Source organism: Hyalella azteca, unplaced genomic scaffold (assembly GCF_000764305.2).
Source record: "Hyalella azteca isolate HAZT.00-mixed unplaced genomic scaffold, Hazt_2.0.2 contig5732, whole genome shotgun sequence".
Lineage (NCBI taxonomy): Eukaryota > Metazoa > Arthropoda > Malacostraca > Amphipoda > Hyalellidae > Hyalella > Hyalella azteca.
The window spans coordinates 12,198-35,129 of record NW_025935914.1 but is presented as its reverse complement, the minus strand read 5'-3'; the positions used below and the strand labels follow the sequence as shown (position 1 = coordinate 35,129).

The 22,932-nt window shown below is 37.0% G+C and overlaps 1 protein-coding gene across 1 annotated transcript in view; it reads right to left on the bottom strand.

Annotated features, from left to right (window-relative positions):
- The window catches only part of LOC108668134 (desert hedgehog protein A-like), a 37,569-nt gene that overhangs the window by 6,212 nt on the left and 8,425 nt on the right, over positions 1-22,932 (bottom strand). Inside the window, exons 2-3 of the mRNA XM_018155290.2 lie at positions 5,240-5,401; positions 2,579-2,681 (exon numbers count right to left, since the gene is read on the bottom strand). Coding sequence (XP_018010779.1) covers positions 2,579-2,681; positions 5,240-5,401 — 265 coding nt within the window. The remainder of the gene's footprint in view (positions 1-2,578; positions 2,682-5,239; positions 5,402-22,932) is intronic.

The following is a 22,932-nucleotide window of genomic DNA, read 5'->3' as shown; positions in this document are numbered from 1 at the left end:
GCGCTCGCGGGCGTTTGAAGCTCACTATAGCAACGTGTACAAACCATTCCCTGATATTTTCTTCTAATACTGTGAATGGACGCTGTTAAAAATTGTAAATAACACACAATTTAATTTATCAATTGTGCTCCAATGAGTGAATAATTTGTTCGTATATACTTTATAAATGAATTATTTGATCGCAGTAACTTAATATGTTTTGATGCAAGAATTGGCTTTCTGTCATCCTCATTGTTGTTTGAAAACGTACATAAGGTTGCGATCAGATCACAAAACGTTGTAGCAAGCAATAAAACAGAAACGTTATCGTATAGTACTATGCTCATGTAATTTATTAAGCAAGGGGCTATCAATAATTACGAATTAGAATTGTAGAATTCGCTTGATGAAGAATTGAAAACACTTTCAAATGATCATTGAGGTTCGATTGTAACGATACATGCATATAATGACTTAGACTCATCTAAGTCATTGTTGTTCATAACTTATGGATGAACATCCACTCAATATTCACCGAAATAAAAGATTATTGTAAATATAATAATGCGGATAGAATCATATCAGGAATGACTAAGTGCCAGATTATTTACCATGATGTACGAGTTAGGGTTACGTATGTAAAGTTAGAGACAATATTGGCTAAAGATAAACAAGACGAAAATGTAATGAATATTTTAAAATTTGATGGAGTTAATGTTATTATTTTGAAGTTGAAGATTAACAAACCCCTTTGAAATCAATAGAACATAGAATATGAAGACGCGGTGTGCACAAGAAAAATATGAGCACAAGAAGTGAAATGGTAAAGACAATTTAATGCGTCTTGTGTCATTAAAAAGCAATAAAGATGAATCTTCACTTGCGCTGACCTTCCTGAACTTATAATGAAATATAGTTTAGTAGAACTAATGATATGAGAACCTTTGAATAAAACATCAATTCGCTCAGATTTTATATAACTGCAATTTTTTTAAATTCTGGATAATTGATTTCATTTATAGCCTGATTTATAAGTAAACAAGTAACAATAAACGCGCAGCATGACATTCTGCTAACAAAGACTGAATATATTTTAAAACCCATCAACCGGTGTGGCTTGAATAAAAACTGAAGAAAATTTTTAAGTAGCATCACTGTGAGCAGAAGTAGTGAAACGCCATTATTATACAAAATGGAAAATTGTACATTACATAAGAAAAGACTGCCCATGTTAAGTTAAGACTGGCCAAATTCATAGGGACAGAGCACGTATATGTGAGAGCGAAACTTCAAATACCCTTAATTTAACAGGTATGACACGAATTAACATTCGATTACGCTGCTGTATGATGATGCGAACAACTGTCTAATTTTGTGCAGAGATAAGTAAAAAATTCGCTATGAATTTGGAGGTTACAACATAAACATTGAGTAACGGATCACATGGAATTAAAGCATTGAAATTTTAAAACTATAAATATAGGAGAACATGATACTCTTGAAATACAACGACATACGACATTCTCAATTATTGCTAAACTGATCACATTTGTGGAGTAATCATCTGTTTGATGGGTCTAAGTCATTATGTGTCATTGTAACGACACATGCATATAATGACTCGGATTCATTTAAGTCATTGCTAGAATCATGTTCATAACCATGGATAAAAATCAACTCAATGTTCACCGAAAAATATGGATTATTGTAAATATAGTAATGCGAATAGAATCATATTTTCAGGAATAATTGAGCACCAGAATATTTACCGTGATGTTCGAGTCAGGGCTACGTATGTAAAGTTAGAGACAAGATTGGCTATAAACAAGGCGAAAATGTAGTCAATGTTTTACAGTTTAAATAAGTTATTGCTATTATTTTACAGTTGAAGATTAACAAAATTCTTTGAATATCGAATATCACTAGAACATAAAATATAAAGACGCGGAGTGCACAAGAAGAATATGAGCACAATTAACATAAGTGAAATTGTAAATACAATTTAGCACGTCTTGTGGCATTAAAAAGCAATAAAGGCGAATCTTTACTTGCGCTTACCTTCCTGAAGTTATAATGAAATATGGTTTAGTAGAACTAATGATATGAGAACCTTTGAATAAAACATTAATTCGCTCAGATTTTATATAACTGTAATTTTTTTAAATTCGGGATAATTGATTTCATTTATAGCCTGATTTATAAGTAAACAAGTAACAATAAAAGTGCAGCATGACATTCTGCTAATAAAGACTGAATATATTTTACAACCCATCAACAAGTGTGGCTTGAATTAAAACTGAAGAAAATTTTTTAAGTTGAATTACTGTAAAACAGGAATAGTGAAACGTCATTATTATACAAAATGAAAAAGTATACAATAGATAAGAAAAGACTGACCATGTTAAGACTGGTCATATTCACAGCGACAGAGCACGTAGATGTGAGAGCGAAATTTTAAATACCCATTAACAGGTATGACACGAAATAAAATGGCCGAAAATTTGTGTGTCGAATCCCCCCAGTAATACAGAAATATTCAAAATAACATTATAATATGAAAATAAATTGTAAATTAAAGAAAAGGAGATTGCAGACTGACCAGATTTACAGGAACAATGTACGTGGGAGCGAGCCTCGTAGTAGACCCAGTCGAAGCCTGCCTCCACGGCCAGTCTCCCAAGCATCCCGTACTTGGAGCGATCCTGACACGAAATGTACAAATTAATATACATAATGAAAAGTGTTGCGAATAAACTTTATTATTTTCTTGCTGGTTTTTTATATGAGCCGAACAAAGTTTTTTGCTGGTGTTCAAACACTAGCAAGGAACTTTGTTCGACTCATTAATCATTTTCTTGCTCGTATTTTCAATACGAAGTATCCTCAGGTCTCAAATCAAGCTTACCTATAGGAAGAACTTTAGCCAAATTCTAGCAAACACAAAAAAAAGCTTTAGTCTGTAATTCTTAGCGAATACATTATATGGGCGTGCCTTAAAATTGAGTTACGCTAGACATGACATAATATGTTTTACTGAGTCGTTAGATCTTAATTCCCATTAATTACTGAAACGGCAAATAAATAATCTTTGATTTTATTTAATGAAAAAATAATCAAACTTTATGAAATTGCATAATTTCATAAAGTTGAAATTTCGATTTCAATACATCTAGTCTTTTCTGAAAATGTGCACTACAAAGGCAATATATTTGTGTTCACTATGTGGTCCACCAGTATTCTAAACCTGTACATTGTACAATGTGAACAATTAATTCATGACCGACAAATTTTTATATGAAAATAAATAAGTATTTGGGTAGTGTTTTCAATTCTTATCATTCTACGGCCGTGCACGAGAACTCAAAAAATCCCAAGCAATAAATTACAAATTATGACACGATATACCAAATAAAGAACAAGCATTAAAAGGAACTACACGCACGCTATTCCAATACATGCATCCAAATCCCAATGAGCTATCACTGGTTAAAACTAAAAACAAGACATCGCTTTATTTTAAATAAAATCAAACATTTTATTGAAATTGATATTGGTTGAAAAACGGTAACTTTAACTTTAACAGTAACTTACTTAAAACAATAAGTGATTTAATTGAGATAGTTAATAAAATAAGTTTGAAACTGAGGTCTAGCTGTAACCAAAATTTAAGACAAAACATCTTGTATATAAGATGATTCTGAGTAAGAAAGTAACTTCGTAAATTTCGCCCATATAACGCATAAACTTGTAAAGTTATTACAACTCAATCAAATATTTCATCCATTGAAAAACGCTGCCGCTCTTCTCGATTTCCATTCAGCCCTTGATTTAATTGAAATACAGAGAAAAAATATGAGCGTATACTATTTAAAAAGACATATGTTCTGAAAGAAACAAGGCTCCATTCATCAATTTTAAAAATGGGTATTTATTGGCATTGTCAATTCTTGAGTTCTTTAATTAATTCCAGGTCTTGCATTTGATGATAATAGCCATAATATTTTGAATCACTTGAAAATTTCTTCTCTGTGATTGTTGATTGTTTTTCAATCTTAAAAGCCGATTTTTGCAACAAAAAATCAAAATTTAGTTAATGAAATGTGCGCTCTCACATATGGAGACCTGATATAATCTCGGTTTGGCCAATGTACGTACATTTTTATTATTTTCAGACCGCACAACTCGACAAAAACGAGCAGGATCTTTTGCACGGGGCAAAATATATTTCGTGGCCCGTGAGGTGGAGCGTTAATCCAAAAAAGGATATTTTCTGCGTCGCGCAAAAATAAATTTCTCATACTTTGAGCATCCAAGCGACCTTTCCCACGAAAGTTTTTCGGCTCCATACAACAAGACAGAACGCCTCCATAGCAATCATAAACACAGGACTTACGACAAACAAACGTCATCTGAACTCAAATTCGAACGTAAGATATTAGCACTAATTCTAGGAGACGACGCTATTGCGCTCTTCGGTCACGACTTCTAAGATTTTGTGTTGCAGCGAGACGCACTCAAAGAAATAAGGGAGACTTTTTTCATATAGTGATGTAATTTTTTTATCATGTATAAGTCATCCTAACCTAATTTTTTCGGGTGAAGGAGTGTATTCGTGATACATGTACGTGAGAGTAATAGGTCGCTATTTGGACAATACAACCCGTTTATTTATCTGAGTGAGCTGCTGCTCCTAAGCCTCGTGACCTGATAGACGTGACCGCGTCTGGAGCTCTAAGATGGAGGCGCGGCAATGGAGGGAACTTGCTCGTAATCATGGAGCTTGCTTGGTTTCCGGGACTTTTTGGTTTCCGGGAGTTAGACATGTTTGAGGAATTTCCGGGGGAACTGCATTATGGATCATCAGACTGCAGCGGGTGCATGAAAAGAGACTTTATGTCTTTTCAGAGAAGCTCAATCAATCGGGTGAATATATATTTAGAGTTCGCGACGCACACTAACACGTTTCTGAAACTTGGCGGTGTAGCATATGATTCGTAATCTTATGCAAGTCTCTAATAACAAGAAAAAAGTGTTTATTTATCCACAAACAAAAGCTCAAAACCAAGGCAATTCTAACTAATTCAAATATTAAAATTAAGTATTAAGTATACTTAGTAAATAAATTATACTTAGTAAATAGTTGATTATACTTAGTAAATAGTTAATTATACTTAGTAAATAGTTAATTATACTTAGTAAATAGTTAATTATACTTAGTAAATTACGTTTGCTAAGTATATGAGAGTATATTTTTACTCACGCTGTCTGAAGTAGCGATGTCCACAGCTCTGCCCTCGAAGTGCAGGGAGTCCTGATTGTGCAGCGTGACGTCATCCTCCCAGCCCTCCTTTACCCTCAGCCGCACGCCCGGCCACTGGTTCATCACGCTGATCGCCAGCGTGTCTAGTCGCTCTCTGCATCTCTGCAAGTAACGGAACCTATTGTTATTTATTGGTTTTAAACTAAGTACTTATAATATCATTAGTCTGCGTAAATCACGAGCTCACAATGTCTAGCCGCTCTCTGCATCTCTGCAAGTAACGAAACTTATTGTTATTAAATGGTTTTTAACTAAGTAGTTGTCATTTAATTAGTCAGCGTAAATCACAAGGTCACAATGTTTAGCCGTTCTATGCGTCGCTGCAAGTAACGAAACCTATCATTGTTTACTGGTTTTTAAACTTATAAGTCCTTTTATAATTTTTTAAACTTATAAATTCTCTTTTAAGTTCTTGTAATATCATTAGTCAGCTTAAATCACAAGTTCACAATGTCTGGCCGTTCTCTGCGTCTCTGCAATGAAGAAAATTTTTCGTAGTGTAATGTTCTTTTAACTAAGTACACATATCATTAGTCTGCCTAAGTTTCCGGTTCACCAAGAATTTAGTAGCAAAGAAACCGCTAAGTAATTTCAAAATATCGTTTTACAATGAAAACGAAGTCTTCTATGAAGTCTATGAACTGATATAATGGAACTTGCTTCCGAAACGCTTTCATTGAAGATGTTTTGAGTTTATTTGGCGTTTTTCAACTAACAATTTGCAAGATTTCAGTATGCGGATTCCGAGACGAAAGGCAAAAATTTAATTGCCTGAATTCTTTCATTATTGGCATTTCACATTCTCTTTGTGGTGATTTGGCTCATTCTAAAGTGAAATTCACGTATGAATTTTACAGAATTATCCCTCAAAATTATTTATTATAGCAAATTTATTACAAGAGAACAGTTGATCGTAAGCGTCACAGATGGTTCTGGATTCGATATCAACTAAATGAGCAATAAAATATAGAACAATTATGTAATCGTCAAACACGAAATATTCTTACTGCTTGAATATCGACAAGGCAAACATTCTTTCTCATAGCAGAGGTAAAAATAATGGTGGCTTTTGTTCATAAAAATTTTGTTCTCACGGCTCAAAAAGTTTATTCGTAGCATAGATCGCCAGAATGTGGCCTTGTCTTTTATTCACAAATACAACAAAATAAAATAACTCATGACTTTGAATCACCCATTGTTCCAAATAGTACGAAACAAGTAGTATTTTTCCCTGCATAAATAGTTTTTCACATTTAAATACTGCTTGGCTGTAATCCAGTCAGTGGACATCGAATTTTTATTTGGGAATGGATATGTATGATAGTTGTATGATATACAAGCTAGTAATTAGCCTGGCATTGCCTGAGCTTCATAAATCCTTTAATTTTGAAATTCTGGTATCCCCAAATACCTTCTTCTTCTATCTCCAACCCCGCTGTTATTAATCTAGCTTATTTTTTAGTCAAGTAAGACCACTTCAAACCCACATTTACAAAGAAGATTGGAGTCCCACTTCACTCTCGTTTCAAAATCTAGATATTTATATATTTGCGTGTTTTACATTAAATTTACATGTACCGATCGTAAAATAAAATTTGAATTTCTGATCATATCCTCCGTTTTCTTCCAATTCTTTCCCGTTCTCGCATTAAAAATGAAATTGCAAGTCCATGTAAGCTCCCGACAAAAAAGTTTCGTACGTTGAAATGTACCCTACATATGGAGTCCCATATATACCCACAGACATACAAGTACGCATCAACGAAAATACATTTCGAATAAAAAATAAAATTTTACGCTCTCTAATTTTGTATGCTTTCATTTTAGTTTCATAACAATTGACATCACGAGAAAAATTTGTATAAATTCGTCTCTTGCACTTCGCTGGTACAAAGCTATAGGCGTATTTTATCCGTAGACTCACCTTCCTGACACGCTTGCATCAGATCATATATATTAAAGTGTATCATATTTGAATTCTTTAGCGCGAATCCTCTCAAAACTGACATAGAAATGAAAGCTATATTGAGGCACTGCATGGGTAACTATATTTGATTCTCCGAATTTTTATTTCTAAGAAACTAAGTTCTAACGAAAATGCAGGAGTAGCACATATACATTCAATTTGCGGTCAAAATTCAATCAACTGTCTTAAGTTCAGCCTATGGATATAAATGTTACGTTACGTAGGCAGATAAGATTTGTTATCATTTTATTCCGAGCTCGGTGCGGATACTAAGACATGTCGTCTTCCCCGTAAATTTTAACTACTGTTAACGTTGCAGCGGCTCTCGGGAGGCTGTATACCACGGAGGAAATATGAATCATTGCTGATTGCATGGACGCAGACTCATGAGTCATTTTTAAGTGAAAGGTGAATCCTCTTTTAGCGTCAGAGTCTGTAACATGAACCCATAAAATTTTTCAATGACACCCGTAATTAATATTCATTCTAGTGCAGCACAGGCTTGAATAAATTGGAGAGCTTTAATTTACAGAGACATTGTACAATTGTAAATGCCAGAGTATTAATATTGCTTGTCATTATTTCTTCAATTTTTTGTGAATTGAAAGAATTTGCCCTAAAATTCTATGATCACTAGTAAGCATTTAATTGCATAATGAAAACTGTAATTTTGCCGAGACAAGTACCTTAAATATTCTATTTAAAGTTCTCATATCTCGGGAGCCATTTTACCATCAGTCTATAAGTTCAATACCTGCTAAGACATGAAATGCCTGGTCCCATTACAGGCTTTGTTCACCAAGTTGCGGAAACTACCATTCTTGTGTGTGTGGTCTGAAGATATAAATGCTTAATATTTATGATGCACGCTGGCTGGACTTATAATTTCAAGCCAGACACTGAGGCGACATCGAGCGCCATTAATCGGTCTATATAAGGTGTCTATTTTCAACTTCCTCGGAATACCAAACAGGCGACAACGCTGCTATGCCGCTAATACCCCTGCGCAAGTATAGATTCTGTAACTAATATTAATTCCATGATCGGAGTAGATATGTTCGGAAAATAATTTTGGTTCTTTATTAATAAGCCATTCTGTTTCTTTCACGCATTTATTTTGTCTGTGCGCGGTAAAGACTTATTTATTTTAACTTTAATTTTTCTCAATGCACAGTATTTTAAATAATTTATCTCACTATACGTAATGACCTCTATATATGTATTATTAAGGTTCTTCTACGGAAGTTGGAACATAAATGTTAATCGCGTAAAACATTTTATTGCTTCCATTCGTAATTACAATTCTTGTTCATACATTCTTCTTGCCAAATGTTAAACATTTTTCGAGTATCTTTGAGAGTTTTTTTTTTACCTATTATATGATATAGATTCTACTTATTTACCCTTTTTTGCACGTGTCATTGACGAATGCAATTTCGACATTCAAACAAAATAAGGCAGTCGATAATTTAAGTAAAATATTAATAAATTCTCATACTTTTAACATCCTACTAAATTACTATTTTTTACTGTTCACATTTCGTCTAGAATTTTTTGTTTCAAAATTATCGAGCTAAATATGAATATGTATAATATAACAGCGATTTCTTTTTATTTTTATTTAATAGCCTAGGAATCTATAAAAAAATTTTGCATACCAGATGAATTTTTGCACCAGCACTGCACATTACCTATATATTCGTAATTTTAATCATAGGCGCCTACATGCTTTAATTTTTTTTCATACGAAGCAGCGGTAAACGTGTAAGTTATTGCAACACTTGCATGATGTTTCAATTTAATTTTCCAGTGCACTACATGGACTTTGATTCATGCTAGAGCAATTTTTATTCTATTTTGCCATGTTGGTGCGCTCTCTCTTACCCCATATCTCGATGTTGCATCTCAAGCACGTATCCAGAGAACATCACAGAGCCGCCCGACAAATTACCCTTTGCTTTGTCTTCTATCGGCCATTTTCAATCTCGCAGAGCCAACAGCCCCCTATATTTCCCTGTCACTAATCCTCGGCATCAGGAAATTAGTGAGAAATTTATGTAATTTACATTTCCTCGGAGCTCCGAGAAATGTGTTTACTGACGATCAAGTCTCAGGCAAAGGTCGGTGGTGGCAAAGGAAATGTTCGAGTGCCTCGCCTGGATGATTTTAAATTGAACGATTTATCGATTACTTTGTGTAGTTTAATTCATTTTACGAATCCATACTACGTTTTGAATCTCGTAGTGATTGAATACAATTAATCTATTTTTAAGATATCGTTCATTGGAAAAAGTGCGATTCCAAATCAAACATTCGAAATCTGTCAGTGACTTTGAACAAAAGGCTTCCGAATTATTCAAGCAAGTTTTAAAAAACGTGCAAAAAGATCGTGAATATTATTCATACAAACTTGTATAAACGTGGTTTTTCAATAAGCAAATTAAAATAAATAATTCCTATAATTTAAGAACAGTTACTGAACTTTAACAAAATTTACGAAGTCAATCATGGAATAGTTGGGACAACTAAAATATCTATGAGCGTGGCATCAGTTAATATGTGTGTCAGTAAGTTGTATGTAAACATCAGGTCACCAGATTAAATAGCGTTTCCTGTATAATTTATTTTCTATGGTGGCGTTCCATGCGGCTTCATGATCAGATTACAGAGCACGGCCACGCTCGCCCCTTGCGATCACCGCTCAAACATGGATTTGTCGTCCACTGAATAATCTCTTCCGGGATTTTCTCATAGAAAAACCATAAAGTATTGTTTGCGCATTGAATTATTGACCAATGAATTGCATGGAAATGATAATCCAAAGTTTCAAATAAGAAATAGTTACGTGTCAAATATGAATCAATAGTCCACTGATTCAATTCCGAAATTCACAGCCAATTTTGTTCTTTAATTTAATTGTCATTAGCAGTGATTTATTTTCGTGTTGGATTTTTTTATTCGTCACTATTTTTGACCGATCATCGATCAGTAAGGTAAATATATAAGTAAATATATACATTTGTGAAAATAGCTCACTACTTTCTAAACTCAACACAATGTATAAGCGATTAATCCACAGATACAAAAATTGTGAAACTTCAATGTGAACCCAAAACACTAAACGGATTCCGACGCACCTACGCTTGCACTGGGCCGCTATTTTATCTTGAGCTTTCGAAAGATTTCTGAATAAACTAGCCGAGTTGGGCAGGTTTTTGTCCGGCTAATAACTAGGATAGTCACCGACAAATTTTCTGTTTACAGCAATATTTTTTGCCTCGTAAGTAATGTTTTATAGCTCGAAACTCGGCCCAATCGCAACAATCACTTCGATTCTCACTGTATCGCAGCCACTGCTTAGTGGTAATTTGTTGATAGTCTTTGGAACGTCTGGTCATAGTAGAATAAAAGTCCTGGCGAGAAGATATCTGGCGCGAAATCTAGATTGATGGGCTTAGGTTAGAAGCGACCACCCGCCTTAGAATCTCGGCCTGGAAGCGAGTCTGATCCAGCGCTAACATTACACTGTCTAAACCGATTCAATTCTCATCACCGCTACACCAAGTGATCCCTGAACTTGCCTTTGTTAAAGCTAATGTAAACTTACCAGCTTCCGTTCTAAGGCGACCAAATCTCATGAAAGCCTGCTTGTTTTCATTGTTGGATCTCAGCCCCTGGAAATGTTGGAGGAAGTGTGAGCATGAGCGTCTCACTGGCATGTAAAGGTAAGCGTTTTCAGGGACCGGTAGGAGGTTGGGACAACTCGGTAGGTAGGTATCTCTAAATGCCTGCCGTACTCCGACATACATACAACGACGTCTAGACTCTCCGCAGTGCCAGTCAAATGACCACGAAGTTTTCCGATAGCCAAATTTCGAAGATAGCTTTAGCAGCGAGCATGGACGGTGAGCACGTCTGCGCTGCGCCTCAGCCGTGCTAAAAAGCAAGAATGGATCATCGTTGGCTATCCAGCAACCGATGAATCGCCACATTGAAATTCAAGTTTGATTCGTCGTTGGCCGAGTATCAACCACTCGCTGGCGACCAAAGGCCGGTTAAGATTTTAAATTGGGTTTACTACTGGACCTTTCTAGTAGCTTGTGAATGCTTGTTTGTTTGCATGGGGCTAAATTGTTTGTTGCACAGAATCTTAACATAAATATCGCTTGTGTCCAGTCACCCGACTAGCCGGAGGCATTGTCAGGACAAATGAATGGTACAATAGCTTGTACTGAGATAAACATTATTGTTGGCATGCGATGCCTATTCTAAGTAAAACGGATCTCTTTCACCTTCAGATCGTCTTAAGAGTTTTTGTAAATTTCAATTAAAATTAAGCCAGGAAATTCAGATTTCGCTTAATTTTAAATTTTTAAAGAGCCTACTCTTATTAGACTTGATTTCTAGCAATTGATTGTTTAGACTTAATCGAAAGACAAATCTTCCGATTTTCAAAACAATTAAAAAATTAGAAGTAATTCAAGTTTCTCTGCTAAGCTTACTTAGTCGCTAACCGCAATGTGTTAAGAAAAAATAAAACACTATAAAACTAGAATTATTTACAGTCTCTGATATGCGCTAAACAAGATTGTTAATCTTGGCTTTAATGTCAGATTTTTTTAGTCAAACGAATACTTTTCAGGGATCGACAATTGAGGTGCTACAGCATTTGATCGCCGTTTAATATAAGTAAGTAGGGGAACTTTTTACGATATATTTGATTTTGAATAAATTGATTTATTACGATAGAATTTGATTGTTTAGCACAGAACTAGAAATTTATATCGCGGAATAATCTTGGCTTGTTAATAGTTTACGAAAACATGGGATAGTAATTCAACTGCAATAAATCTTTTAGAAAAGATTTATTAACCTCATTATTTATTTTTATTTTGTTTGTATAACAATAGGAGAATATATAATTTATATATTCGTTGTTATATTGGTCATATTCTGGAATTAAACAGAAATGAATAGCAAGCATTCCAACTTGTTTCATTTATGTGGTCGCTGCAAACCGCCCGCGAAATGCCAAGAGGTAATTAAAAGGCCATGGAGCCAACAATGTCAAATGGATGGTCCGCTAATTGGATCCTGCGCGTCAAATTTGAATGGAACGCGGCATGCGTGTAGGGATTGCAGCTACTGACGTAATAAGGGCCTAAAATCCAAGGGAAATCCCTACGTTTTTAGAGACGATAAATTTCGAGGCGATTAAATAATACATGTTCAATTATTCATCATTCATATGAATAATTTTATTTAATTCATAATGGAAGGTCTGGTAATATTTCACTTGGACTCTGAAGGGCTGAGAATAATGTTTGTGCCAAAAATCAGGGGAACTACAAGCGTTTGCAATTAACTTCATTTTTTATACTTACATAGTTGAGTTAGAGACAAATGCACCGAAAAGTGCATTTATTTGATCATTTATTCATGTTTTTCCATTTGTCTATAAATCCCAAAAACTTAACTCAACACTTGCAAAACTCCTCGAGTTTCCACTCAAGCCATTACCAGCTATGATCCATTAGAGTGAAGTGACACAACGCACACTGTCACCACTCACGCGTTATCTCGAACAGGCCGTAAAGTCGCAACTAGTGAGGATGTCAGTGTCGCCTTTATATTCACCTACGCGTCTTCATTTTATTACAGGAATTATTTTGATACTCTGGTCTCGTCCTTGCATAAGATAGCTTTCCATGCCGAGCCACCATGCAGACTCGGCAAGATTAAGCGCCGTGTAAGGAAAATCGCCCAAGCTTTACTAATATTAATTTTAGCTGCTATGTGAATTCCATTTTACACTGACAGGGTTCATATTTCTTCCATTCCAAAAATTCATAATACACGGTTCAAATTCATATATACCAAGAAATTACGAGTTAGAGTATAAATTTAAAGTTTTTTATTTCGTCTGCTTTTGCCTTTTGTTTTGTTTGATGACATTTCGACGAGTTGTTTGTTTGGCTTAATATAATTCAATTATTGTTAACAAAATAAAAACTCGCGAGATTATCGACCAATGTTAAGCACAGGTACGGCTAAGGTGTTAGCGTCATCTACAACATTCCACAACACACGCACACTAAGTCGCGTGTATTCTCATGGATACACCACAAGTATGCGCGTCGGCCACATGTGTGAGCCACAAGAACACTTTGCTGGCCATTATAACACCAGTCCCACGAGACGTTACCCACAATAAGGGTTTGCGGTAACCTTCAAATCACCATTGTCCTTGGTAATTGATTTTAGTTCTTTTGAGGCTTTCCTTGTACAAACAGCCGGGGATTTTTGGGCCGTTTAGCTGCCTAGTGTCATTTTCCAATCAGCCACTTGGATGGGTGTCGTCTGGACAGCTCGTATCATTACATCTATTGATGGCGCGGCAGGACATTTGTCTCGAACATCGCCAAAGATCGCAGCGGCGGTCAAAGCGGCCTCGCCTCATCGCCATGAGGTCGTCCTTCAACAATGGAACTTTTTTCTCAGCGTTGCTTGTCAGTGAATGCTAATAGGCGTCTAATGAATCTTAATAGGAAAGGCGTTTTAGCTAAAGACACATTCGCGTAGTGAGAAGTTTATGGTGCGTCTGCACGAAAAACAATGATATTTGTGTACGATGTGAACGAGCGTGCTTACAAGTTTGGAAAAATGAGCACTCAAATCACTGAATGTGATATCGATAAGCAGAGAGCGATCATATTTTGATGGAAAATCCTACCGAATACTCAGTGAACATACACATCGCGGGTACTCAGTGAACATACAAAAAGTTAAGTGCAAACAGGCATAAAATGGCAGAGAACACAGTTTACGTATTGTTCTCTGACACCCTTGAACTTATTGCGTTCACACTGAGCATATTGAGTGCGCTCTGGGCACAAAGAGTGCATCGTGAATATATTGAGTACAATGTGAAAACATCGAGTGCACTCTGAGCACATGACAGTGCGTGTACACTGAGCACACTGAGCGCACAACGCTGAGTGTACACTGATCATATGACACTGAGTGCACTGAGCTCACGACGCTGAGCGCGCTACACTGAGCGCACGACAATGAGTTCACACTGAGCGCATTGAGCTCTTAGAGTGCGCACGGCAGTGAGTGCACGCAGAGCACTCAGTGCTGCCTTAAAAGGCTGCGCTTGAGCTAATGTTTCAGTGCGCCAGCAACTCAAGAGACTCTCGAGAGCTCCGCTGTTTAACACACTGTCACTCAGGATGTTTGCTTTGCTCCTGTTTACAATATATCGAGTTCCTTATGATTGTTTACTGCTTTCCTACGAATTATGAAGTCGGTGTCCTACGCTGCACTCTCGGAAACTATTACAGCTATTGTTTATTTTATATTAACTTCACTAGATGGTAGTGTAAAGAGTTCTATCCCTGCAAGATTGGCTGCTGAAAGAGAGAGGTGCAATGTAGCAGGAGTTCCTGAACAGGCGGCCGTGGTTGGGTCCGATTCAACAGACTGGTTTGATTTGTTTGAACTGATGAACTCGCCTGGATTCTTTCTGTTTCTGCGAATCATGTTGGTTCAACTTCAGCTTGTCATTACTTCAAACATGCTACTGAATATTAGAGCCCAATTGCTGCTACCAAAATTACGTTCAACTGAAGATCACTCGATTTCGAATTGTAATGAGGTCAAAGGTTCATGCGGAGCAAGTTTAGAAGAACGTCGTTGACAAGTTCCTAGACATGCCGATTAATCTACAATTTCTAGATCTTAATTAATTAGTAGACATCTCGCAATACCGAATCGAATTTTTCTTGTAAGCGCTTTTATTTCTGACCGCAGCAGATGAACGGTATAAGGAAAATGAACAATATTACTTGTAGCAATCTGAAATTTCTCACTAAAATAAAATATAAACGTGACAAACAAAAATTATTAAACACCATGAAAGTAATAATTAATATAGCACAATACAAATAAATACAAAGACTTCGTTCGTGCACTGATAATAATCGCTAATAATATAAACTGGCAGTTATTAGGGTCTACCTATCTAGTTTTCCTATAGAAACTCAATATATAAAATCGTGTGTTAACAGACTTTAATCTTATAGTCATTGAATGAAACAAATCCAGCCAAATTGTGAGGAGGCAAAAATATAAAATTAATTAGGAACTTTAAAACGAATAATACTTGTTTTAGGTATGCGGAATGTACGAGTATATAATAAAATAGCTATAGAAAACTTTCATCGCCATAAAGTTAGCGGCAAAAATATGTTTAAGCCAAGCTTAGTGTTCCATCGTATGGGACTGTAATAAAAAAAATATAACTCAGTACTCACTGCAGTGAGTGACAGAGAGCGCATTTTCTCGTCGACAGAAAACTTGAGATCACGGACAGACGGACGGACAGACAGACAGACGGACATGGCGAGCACAATAGTGCATTTTTTCTATAAATGAGAAAATGCGCTAAAAATGACGCCCCGAAAGCTGTGACACCAAAATTTCAGCACGGATTTTTTCATGCACTTGACACTATTAATTGGTTATACGGCTGGTCTCATTAAAATTCTGTTTATAGGAAAGATTCACTTGTCATGAAAATTAAATTGATCATAATTTGCTCCAAAATCTTTTGGAATTTCACTGGAACTATATCCGGCTTATATTTATTTATGAACACATATATGATACCTATGATACGTAATAAGTAAATATACGAGTATATTTGTCACATACCGGTACTCATGATATGATTATTGATATGATTTTTTTTCTACAGGACATCTCAAAACTATAAGAATAATCAACGTCTACGTGGTGCTGAACAAAATTTTTTGCTCACTTTAAATAATATGTATTAACCTTTATCACGGAAAATTGTTCGAATGGAGTCGTATAGTGAACAAGCTATTCTCGTTTCAATTGCGTTTCATTCTCGTGTTTCAACTGAAATGGCATTTTAATGCAATATCTAATTGAACAGGCAGAACTAAATGTGCTGCTTGAATTATTGTATACATAAAGCTTACAATTCAATTTAATATTCCGCTCAATATTTAATGTACAATCCCTTATCCATTATCTTTTCGCGATGAAATATCAACTTCCTGCTTTTAAGAAGCTTCCTGGGAACGAATGTTTACGTTGTACACAAGGAAATCTTAGATAAGGAGGCTTTCCGAGCTCGGGTTGAGCTGGCAACCACTTTGTAAGAGCGACAGTTTAGGGATGCAGCGTGAAGAGCACGTCTTGCGCCACCGAACATTTAACCAGAGAGAAAATGAGACCAGCGTGATAGCAATTTTACCTTCCAACAATGGAAGACCGGCGGACAAAGAAAAGGTTTTCTTTTTTGATCGGGAAGCGCGCACGATAAACTTGCGGTAGCGGCAGCACACGCGTCACTCTCATACTTTTTCTCTTTTTAATGCGAAACACGGGGGCCATCTCCCACGAGTAGGGGGAAAACTCCTTCGCAGCTTGTGTAGATCTAGAAATCTGGTAGATCAGGCGCTTCTTGTTTTGGAATTTTTATAAGAGCATAATCAGATTTATGCTTTAATTTTATGTATGGAACTATTACGTGGAAAATTATTCCGATTGCTTTTATCATAGTTTCAGGCATAGCTCCAGCGACGTCTGAAGTATCAATACAAGCAGACAACCATCCGCATCGAAACGCGTTCAGTTTTGATGCTCATGTTTCCGGTCAATCACAAAAAAAACCTCGCAACTACTCTGTAAATTACAAAAATTTGAATTCACAAAATTACTTGCAGATTTCCTTATATTCTCGTACAATGCGACTCCCAACATTCAATACTACTACACTTGTACTCATGATGCACCAGGAAAACCCTTCTCGTTTAACACCATTTGCTTAACTTCAGCATATTTTCTCATAAGTTTTTCTCGTTTCTCTGCATTTAGATCCGTTCGATTAGGTACTTCTGACACCACAAGTCTTCCACTCAATAAAAAAAATCCTTCGACTATTCCAGGTTCGATCGCTAACCAGCCCACAAGTCTGACCGCTTGCAAAGGTGCTGACGGGGAGTGGGGCTTGACTCCCTGATGGTCGGGGAGGATGGAAACAGAAAGCAACTGATATGTGATATCTCCAGTAGAGAGCAAGCTGGAGGTTTAAAAGATTAGTTCAGGCTATTGACAAACTCTTGTGCTACAAGCAGAAAATTTTCACAACCGGCAATTATGAATAATAGGCGACGAAAAGAATGTTGGGCACGGCATACGAACGTGCGGCCTAGGAGAAGAAATGATGAAAAAATAAAAGGAACGCGCATGCCTCGTAGCTCAGAGAGAATAAGAGAAGAGGTGTTCAGGGGAGATTAGTTGGGGGAGGAAGGCGGGAAAAGGAGGCAGGGGTGCAGATCTATGAAGGTCCATGTTGTTGTACTCACACAGATAATGGCATGGTCGAGCCTGCCTCACGCCTGGACCTTCCTGAACTGAGCGTCCGCTTCTAGAATCCAGCGTCTATACAATTTCGTATTTTCATTAATATTTTCTGAACCCTTAGTTGTTTTTAATTTTAAAAAATCACATGCGGAAAATAATTCTTTTCCAAGTGAAAAATATAAATTTTGTTTGGGAATTTTTAAGGAAAAGGTACTTAGAGGCCTTGAAAGAAGACAGAGTGAGCGTAGCAATATGGCAACGAACGTCTGCAAGGTACACAATTTCGTATTTTCATTAATATCTTTTGAACCCTTGGTTGTTTTTAATTTTTAAAAATCACATGCAGAAAAAACTTCTTTTTTCAAGTGAAAAATATAAATTTTGGCTGAGAATTTTCAAGGAAATGCTACTTAGAGGCCTTGAAAGAAGACAGAGTGAGCGTAGCAATATGGCAACGAACGTCTGCAAGGTGGGTGGCAGAGCGCCGTCGCGGCAGGTCCAAACCGTTCCTACTCATTAAAGCCGCCACCTTTTTTGCTTTTCACCGCACGACGATAAAGAAAGGCTGCTAACTATGGCAACTTGTACAAACTTGACGTCAGTCCTTTAGGGTTAGAGATCAACGAGATGGATGATAAGCAGAGACACGCCGCACCGCTGTTGCCTGCCTTGTCATAAGCGCCCGGTTAAACACGTCACTAAAACATCAACCACCAACATCGTGCGTCTCCGCGGATGTAACTCGAGGGCTTGGCGGCACGTTAAAATAATCAGTTTAGCATTTACTCAGCCACCACATTAGCAGCGTTTGATGAGCAGAGAAGACAGGCGGTTCGTTTATCTGAGAGGCGCATTCCTAGCATTATACTGCGGCTGGCTTTACGCTGTCTGAAGTATCGCTACCAACACCTTGCTTCTCTGCCGTGCAAGTGCTGCGGCTGTGGGAACATGCAAGCTTCGTTCGACGCCCCATACTTCTTGACGCCAACTGGTTATTGGTCAAAATTGTCGGGCTAAGGATGGTAGGGGAAATTGAATAGGCTCCTCGTCTGAGTATTTATCGCCTTCGCTGAAATGACTGATTATGATGGATATTGAGCGGGCAAATGAACCTTGTTAGACTGAAGCTTCAAGATACTCGGCCTGCGGTCGATGTGAGTTCTGACTGGTCATGAGTTTTACCAAAATTACCTTTACATTTTACGTTTATAATTTATATATATCCTGCTCTTTGCAGTTCGTGCTAGAACGTTTGGAAAAATATTCTTATTAGTTTTATCGAATTTATCATGTATTAAATAGAGTCTTTCACCATAAATTTACTCAAAAAATTATACATGATCTGTGCTTCTGTAAATTATTAATTTATGTTGTAAAGTGTTGCATTGTTTTAGAAATAACTCGAATTTGCATCACACGTACTTCGAGCCTTCATTTTTTTCATAAATGTAACCAAAAACTTTCAGCCTTCTTCGTCAATTTGTGTGTCAGAGTTGATTTTTCTATCACGAATGAACCCGGTATTGCAGAATCAAACATTTGGAAATTCCCACCTCCCGGGACCTCGATGCCGGATAGAGAATGATCCTCATGCAAAATTGCACGAGGATAGAGAATAATCCTCATGCAACTGCTTTATATACCAGTATATCTTTACTTTCGTATACAAGCACGCTTGTTTAGCCAATTTATCCTTCATGATTTAAACTTGAATCTATATAATCTACTTTGGGTTTTGAAATACAAGTCTAAATATAGGTCTATTCTAAATGCCTGTCAAGAACTCAAAAAATCTTCAAGTAATCGATGCGAAATATAATTCGTAAACATCAGTCATGCAATTGTTAAGACAGTCACAAAATTGATAACAAATCACAACAATTTTTTGTATAATTGTGAATTCATTAACTCTCTTACCTTTTAGTGGCTTGCATGAATGATTGGTTTTCGTGCTCATTCAAAGTACAAATTATAAATTATTTATTCCTTCTTGAACCTCATAATGATCAATTGAAAATCCATCACAGTTAATTACAAAATTGGTAAACCAGATTGTTCTGCAATCAAAATTAGAAGTCTTTATAAATGATACATAAAAGTTCAAATTTATTATTGATTTTATTTTTCTAATAATACTACAATGAAAAATGTTCAGAAATTATGTGTTTCAAAATTTTTCCGCATACATCAAAGATCTGGAAACATGTGCTCTGAAATATGACCTGATCACTTAATGATGCCTGCCTCCGATCAGTACTCCACATGCTTAACATTTTTTAAAACAGTCGGCATCAAATTTCATGAGCATGATCGTGCTCTTAATTAATTAATTGGGCACTCAACTGTGATCAAAGGCACAAAAATTATCAGAGGCTACAAAAACTGCCACCACCGTTGACGCTCAACTGAGCAGATCAAGATAAGCTGCGGACAGTGAGATCACATCAATGTCTGATGAGTGATGCCATAAGTCTTTCTGATGCTTGGCTGGCAGTGAGATCACATCAATGTCTGATGCATAAGTCTTTCCGATGCTTGGCTGGCAGTGAGATCACATCAATGTCTGATGCCTTAAGTCTTTCCGATGCTTGGCTGGCAGTGAGATAACATCAATGTCTGATGCCGTAAGTCTTTCCGATGCTTGGCTGGCAGTGAGATCACATCAATGTCTGATGCCATAAGTCTTTCCGATGCTTGGCTGGCAGTGAGATCACATCAATGTCTAATGTCGCAAGACTTTCCGATGCTTGGTCGGCAGAGCGATCACATCAATGTTTGATGCCCTGATGCCAAAAGTCCTTGAGACGCTTGGCTGGTAGTGAGTTCACATCGATGTCAGATGCATGAAGCTGATAGATGTTGAAATTAAGTTTTTAGTGCCGCTCATCATGAACAAAAATATCAATGAACGTGATTTGATTTATCATTCCATCATAAAAAGTTTCTTGGAGCTTGTATTTAATTTTAGGATCACTGCAACGAGGTTTTTTCTCTTCGGGTATCAAATGATTAAGACCACCTTGATCGCAACACTGCCCTGGTCATCAGAAGTCTCACTTGGACGTCTCCGAATGAGTCTGCTTATCAGTTAAGGCTGGAAAGAGTGTTTAATTTCGGCAACCATTGGGTTTCCGAAGCAGTCCTGAACATAACTCTCATCTATCGGCCTGATAAGCGACGACTTCTATCAACTCCGCGTCGTCTCCTGATTTCCTAGTCACGCTTTCGATAAAACTCCAGAGACTCTTGACTAAATTTAAATACCTCATACTTCGTTCCCATCACTTTGATGGATTTTGTTGCGTGTTTGTAGAACTGAATGATGATTGATTTACGCATAGCCCAATTTAGAGCATTAATGCCTAAAACTTGAAAATAGGTACAAACACGACATGATATGGTCCCACAGAGAACCTTCAGCATAAACACTCTCGTCCTTCGGTATTCAACTACCTGAACATATTCATAGTGCGCATGGTCGTTGTCCGTCATGCACAGCATAACTCTTTACTATTCAACTCGGATGGGTTTACTGATTGACATCGAACCCGCCGGATATTTCGCGTAGCGTTTCAGTTTAATCCAGGAAGCGGCAACACGTTGCCGAGGTGATCCTATTCCGCTGTTATCCTCAACTAAAGGCAGGTGTGAGCACGTGCATTTGTCCGAGTCCAAGTCCATGCAAGATTCGATTCAAGCTCATGTTATACATATATTAGGTGCAGTAACAGTTCCTTTCCAGATTTTGTTAATCAATGTTCATTTATAAATTCGCGTTTGCTCTAGTCTCTTTACTGCCTCAAGATGGTGTTTCATTAATTCTTCGATCACCAAATTAAATCGAATGTGTTTCTTTCCATTCGTGGAATGACTGAGTCACGATCGAGTTCAAGTTTGTGGTACTCAACTCAACGCGACGAGCAAAATTGCAGATTTTCCTTCTCAACTTATTGCCAATTAATTCAAAGCAACGATCGCGTGTTGAGAGACACAACAGACCAAACTTACCACGCAGGCGCAGTCACGTTCCTGAGACAAAAATTCTCCCTAAAATACCTCTATTCTTTTATTCGGTGGTAGGGAATGTTTGCCTGATCGAGTCAAGATCTTGGAAATTCCCTCAGGTTTATGAAGTCTGAAGAATCCAATCAAAGCAAAGGCACAAATTCATTATAGTACTACATGATCACAATATTGAAGTTGATTTATTTCACTTACATATAGGTAAGTTCAGAGGATACCATAAATATTTCCCAAATATACCTTGAGTTCCTCTATCTGTCATTTTTATTGGATCGTGGAAATCCCGGGAAATTATGCTAAAAAATATTCTTCGCGCTCATCAGATTAAATGCTTGGCCGATTATGAGCTCCATAGACAGCCTCTCTAGCAACGTATCCTGATTAATCAAGGCTTCTTGTGGGCACATTATCTTGCTGTGGCGAGTAAACACCAGGTCCAGCAGCAAAAGCTTTCTATCCGTCATCTCATGGTGAACGCTCGGGTCAGTTTGCTGAGTCCACAAACGCTACTCGCTAGGTAATTTTTTTCTCTCGTCAAGAGTTTCATTGTTGGCTGAGCGGCTCGAGTGGAACTAAGCGCAAGGTTCCCTGCAAAACAGCTCGCCCCTAGAGGTCTCGTAGCGAGTCCGACGTCTGAGCATCAGCATGGCCGAATATGGTTCACAATTCCCATGATTATAGTCTTTGAACCTTTGTTAATTCTAAAAATTATGAGATTAATTCGAATCGTCCCGTGCAATTAATTGCAACATATTAAAGTTTATCCGCTTAACCTCGCATTTCTGTGCCCTGACTTCGAAAAATGCGTGCCCCGGGTTCCTCGAGCACCTAACCTGGTCCTCGAAGAGCAACGATCGCGTGTGCACGGATTGATGTGATCTCACTGCCAAATTTTTGTCTTTTGTGAAGGGATATTTGGCAGATAAAAAGTCGTCACTTAAACTTTTAAACACACTCGTAAATGCCAGCGCCCAGTGGACATGCTTCCCCCGTTATTATTGAGTAGCGCTAACTATACCGTCCAGTATTGAAATACGTTAGTCTTAATGAAATTAAATTAAAAAATTAAAATACATCGAATTGATAATAAAAATCACACCTTAAATGACACTAAATTTAATGTACAATGTTATAAACAGTTGCTTGGGACATAAATGTGCTTGAAAATCAAGATAATCATACCTTATTTAAATATTTTAATCAAACAGTCGCGCTTGACCGGCATTTGACCAGAGAGACCAGA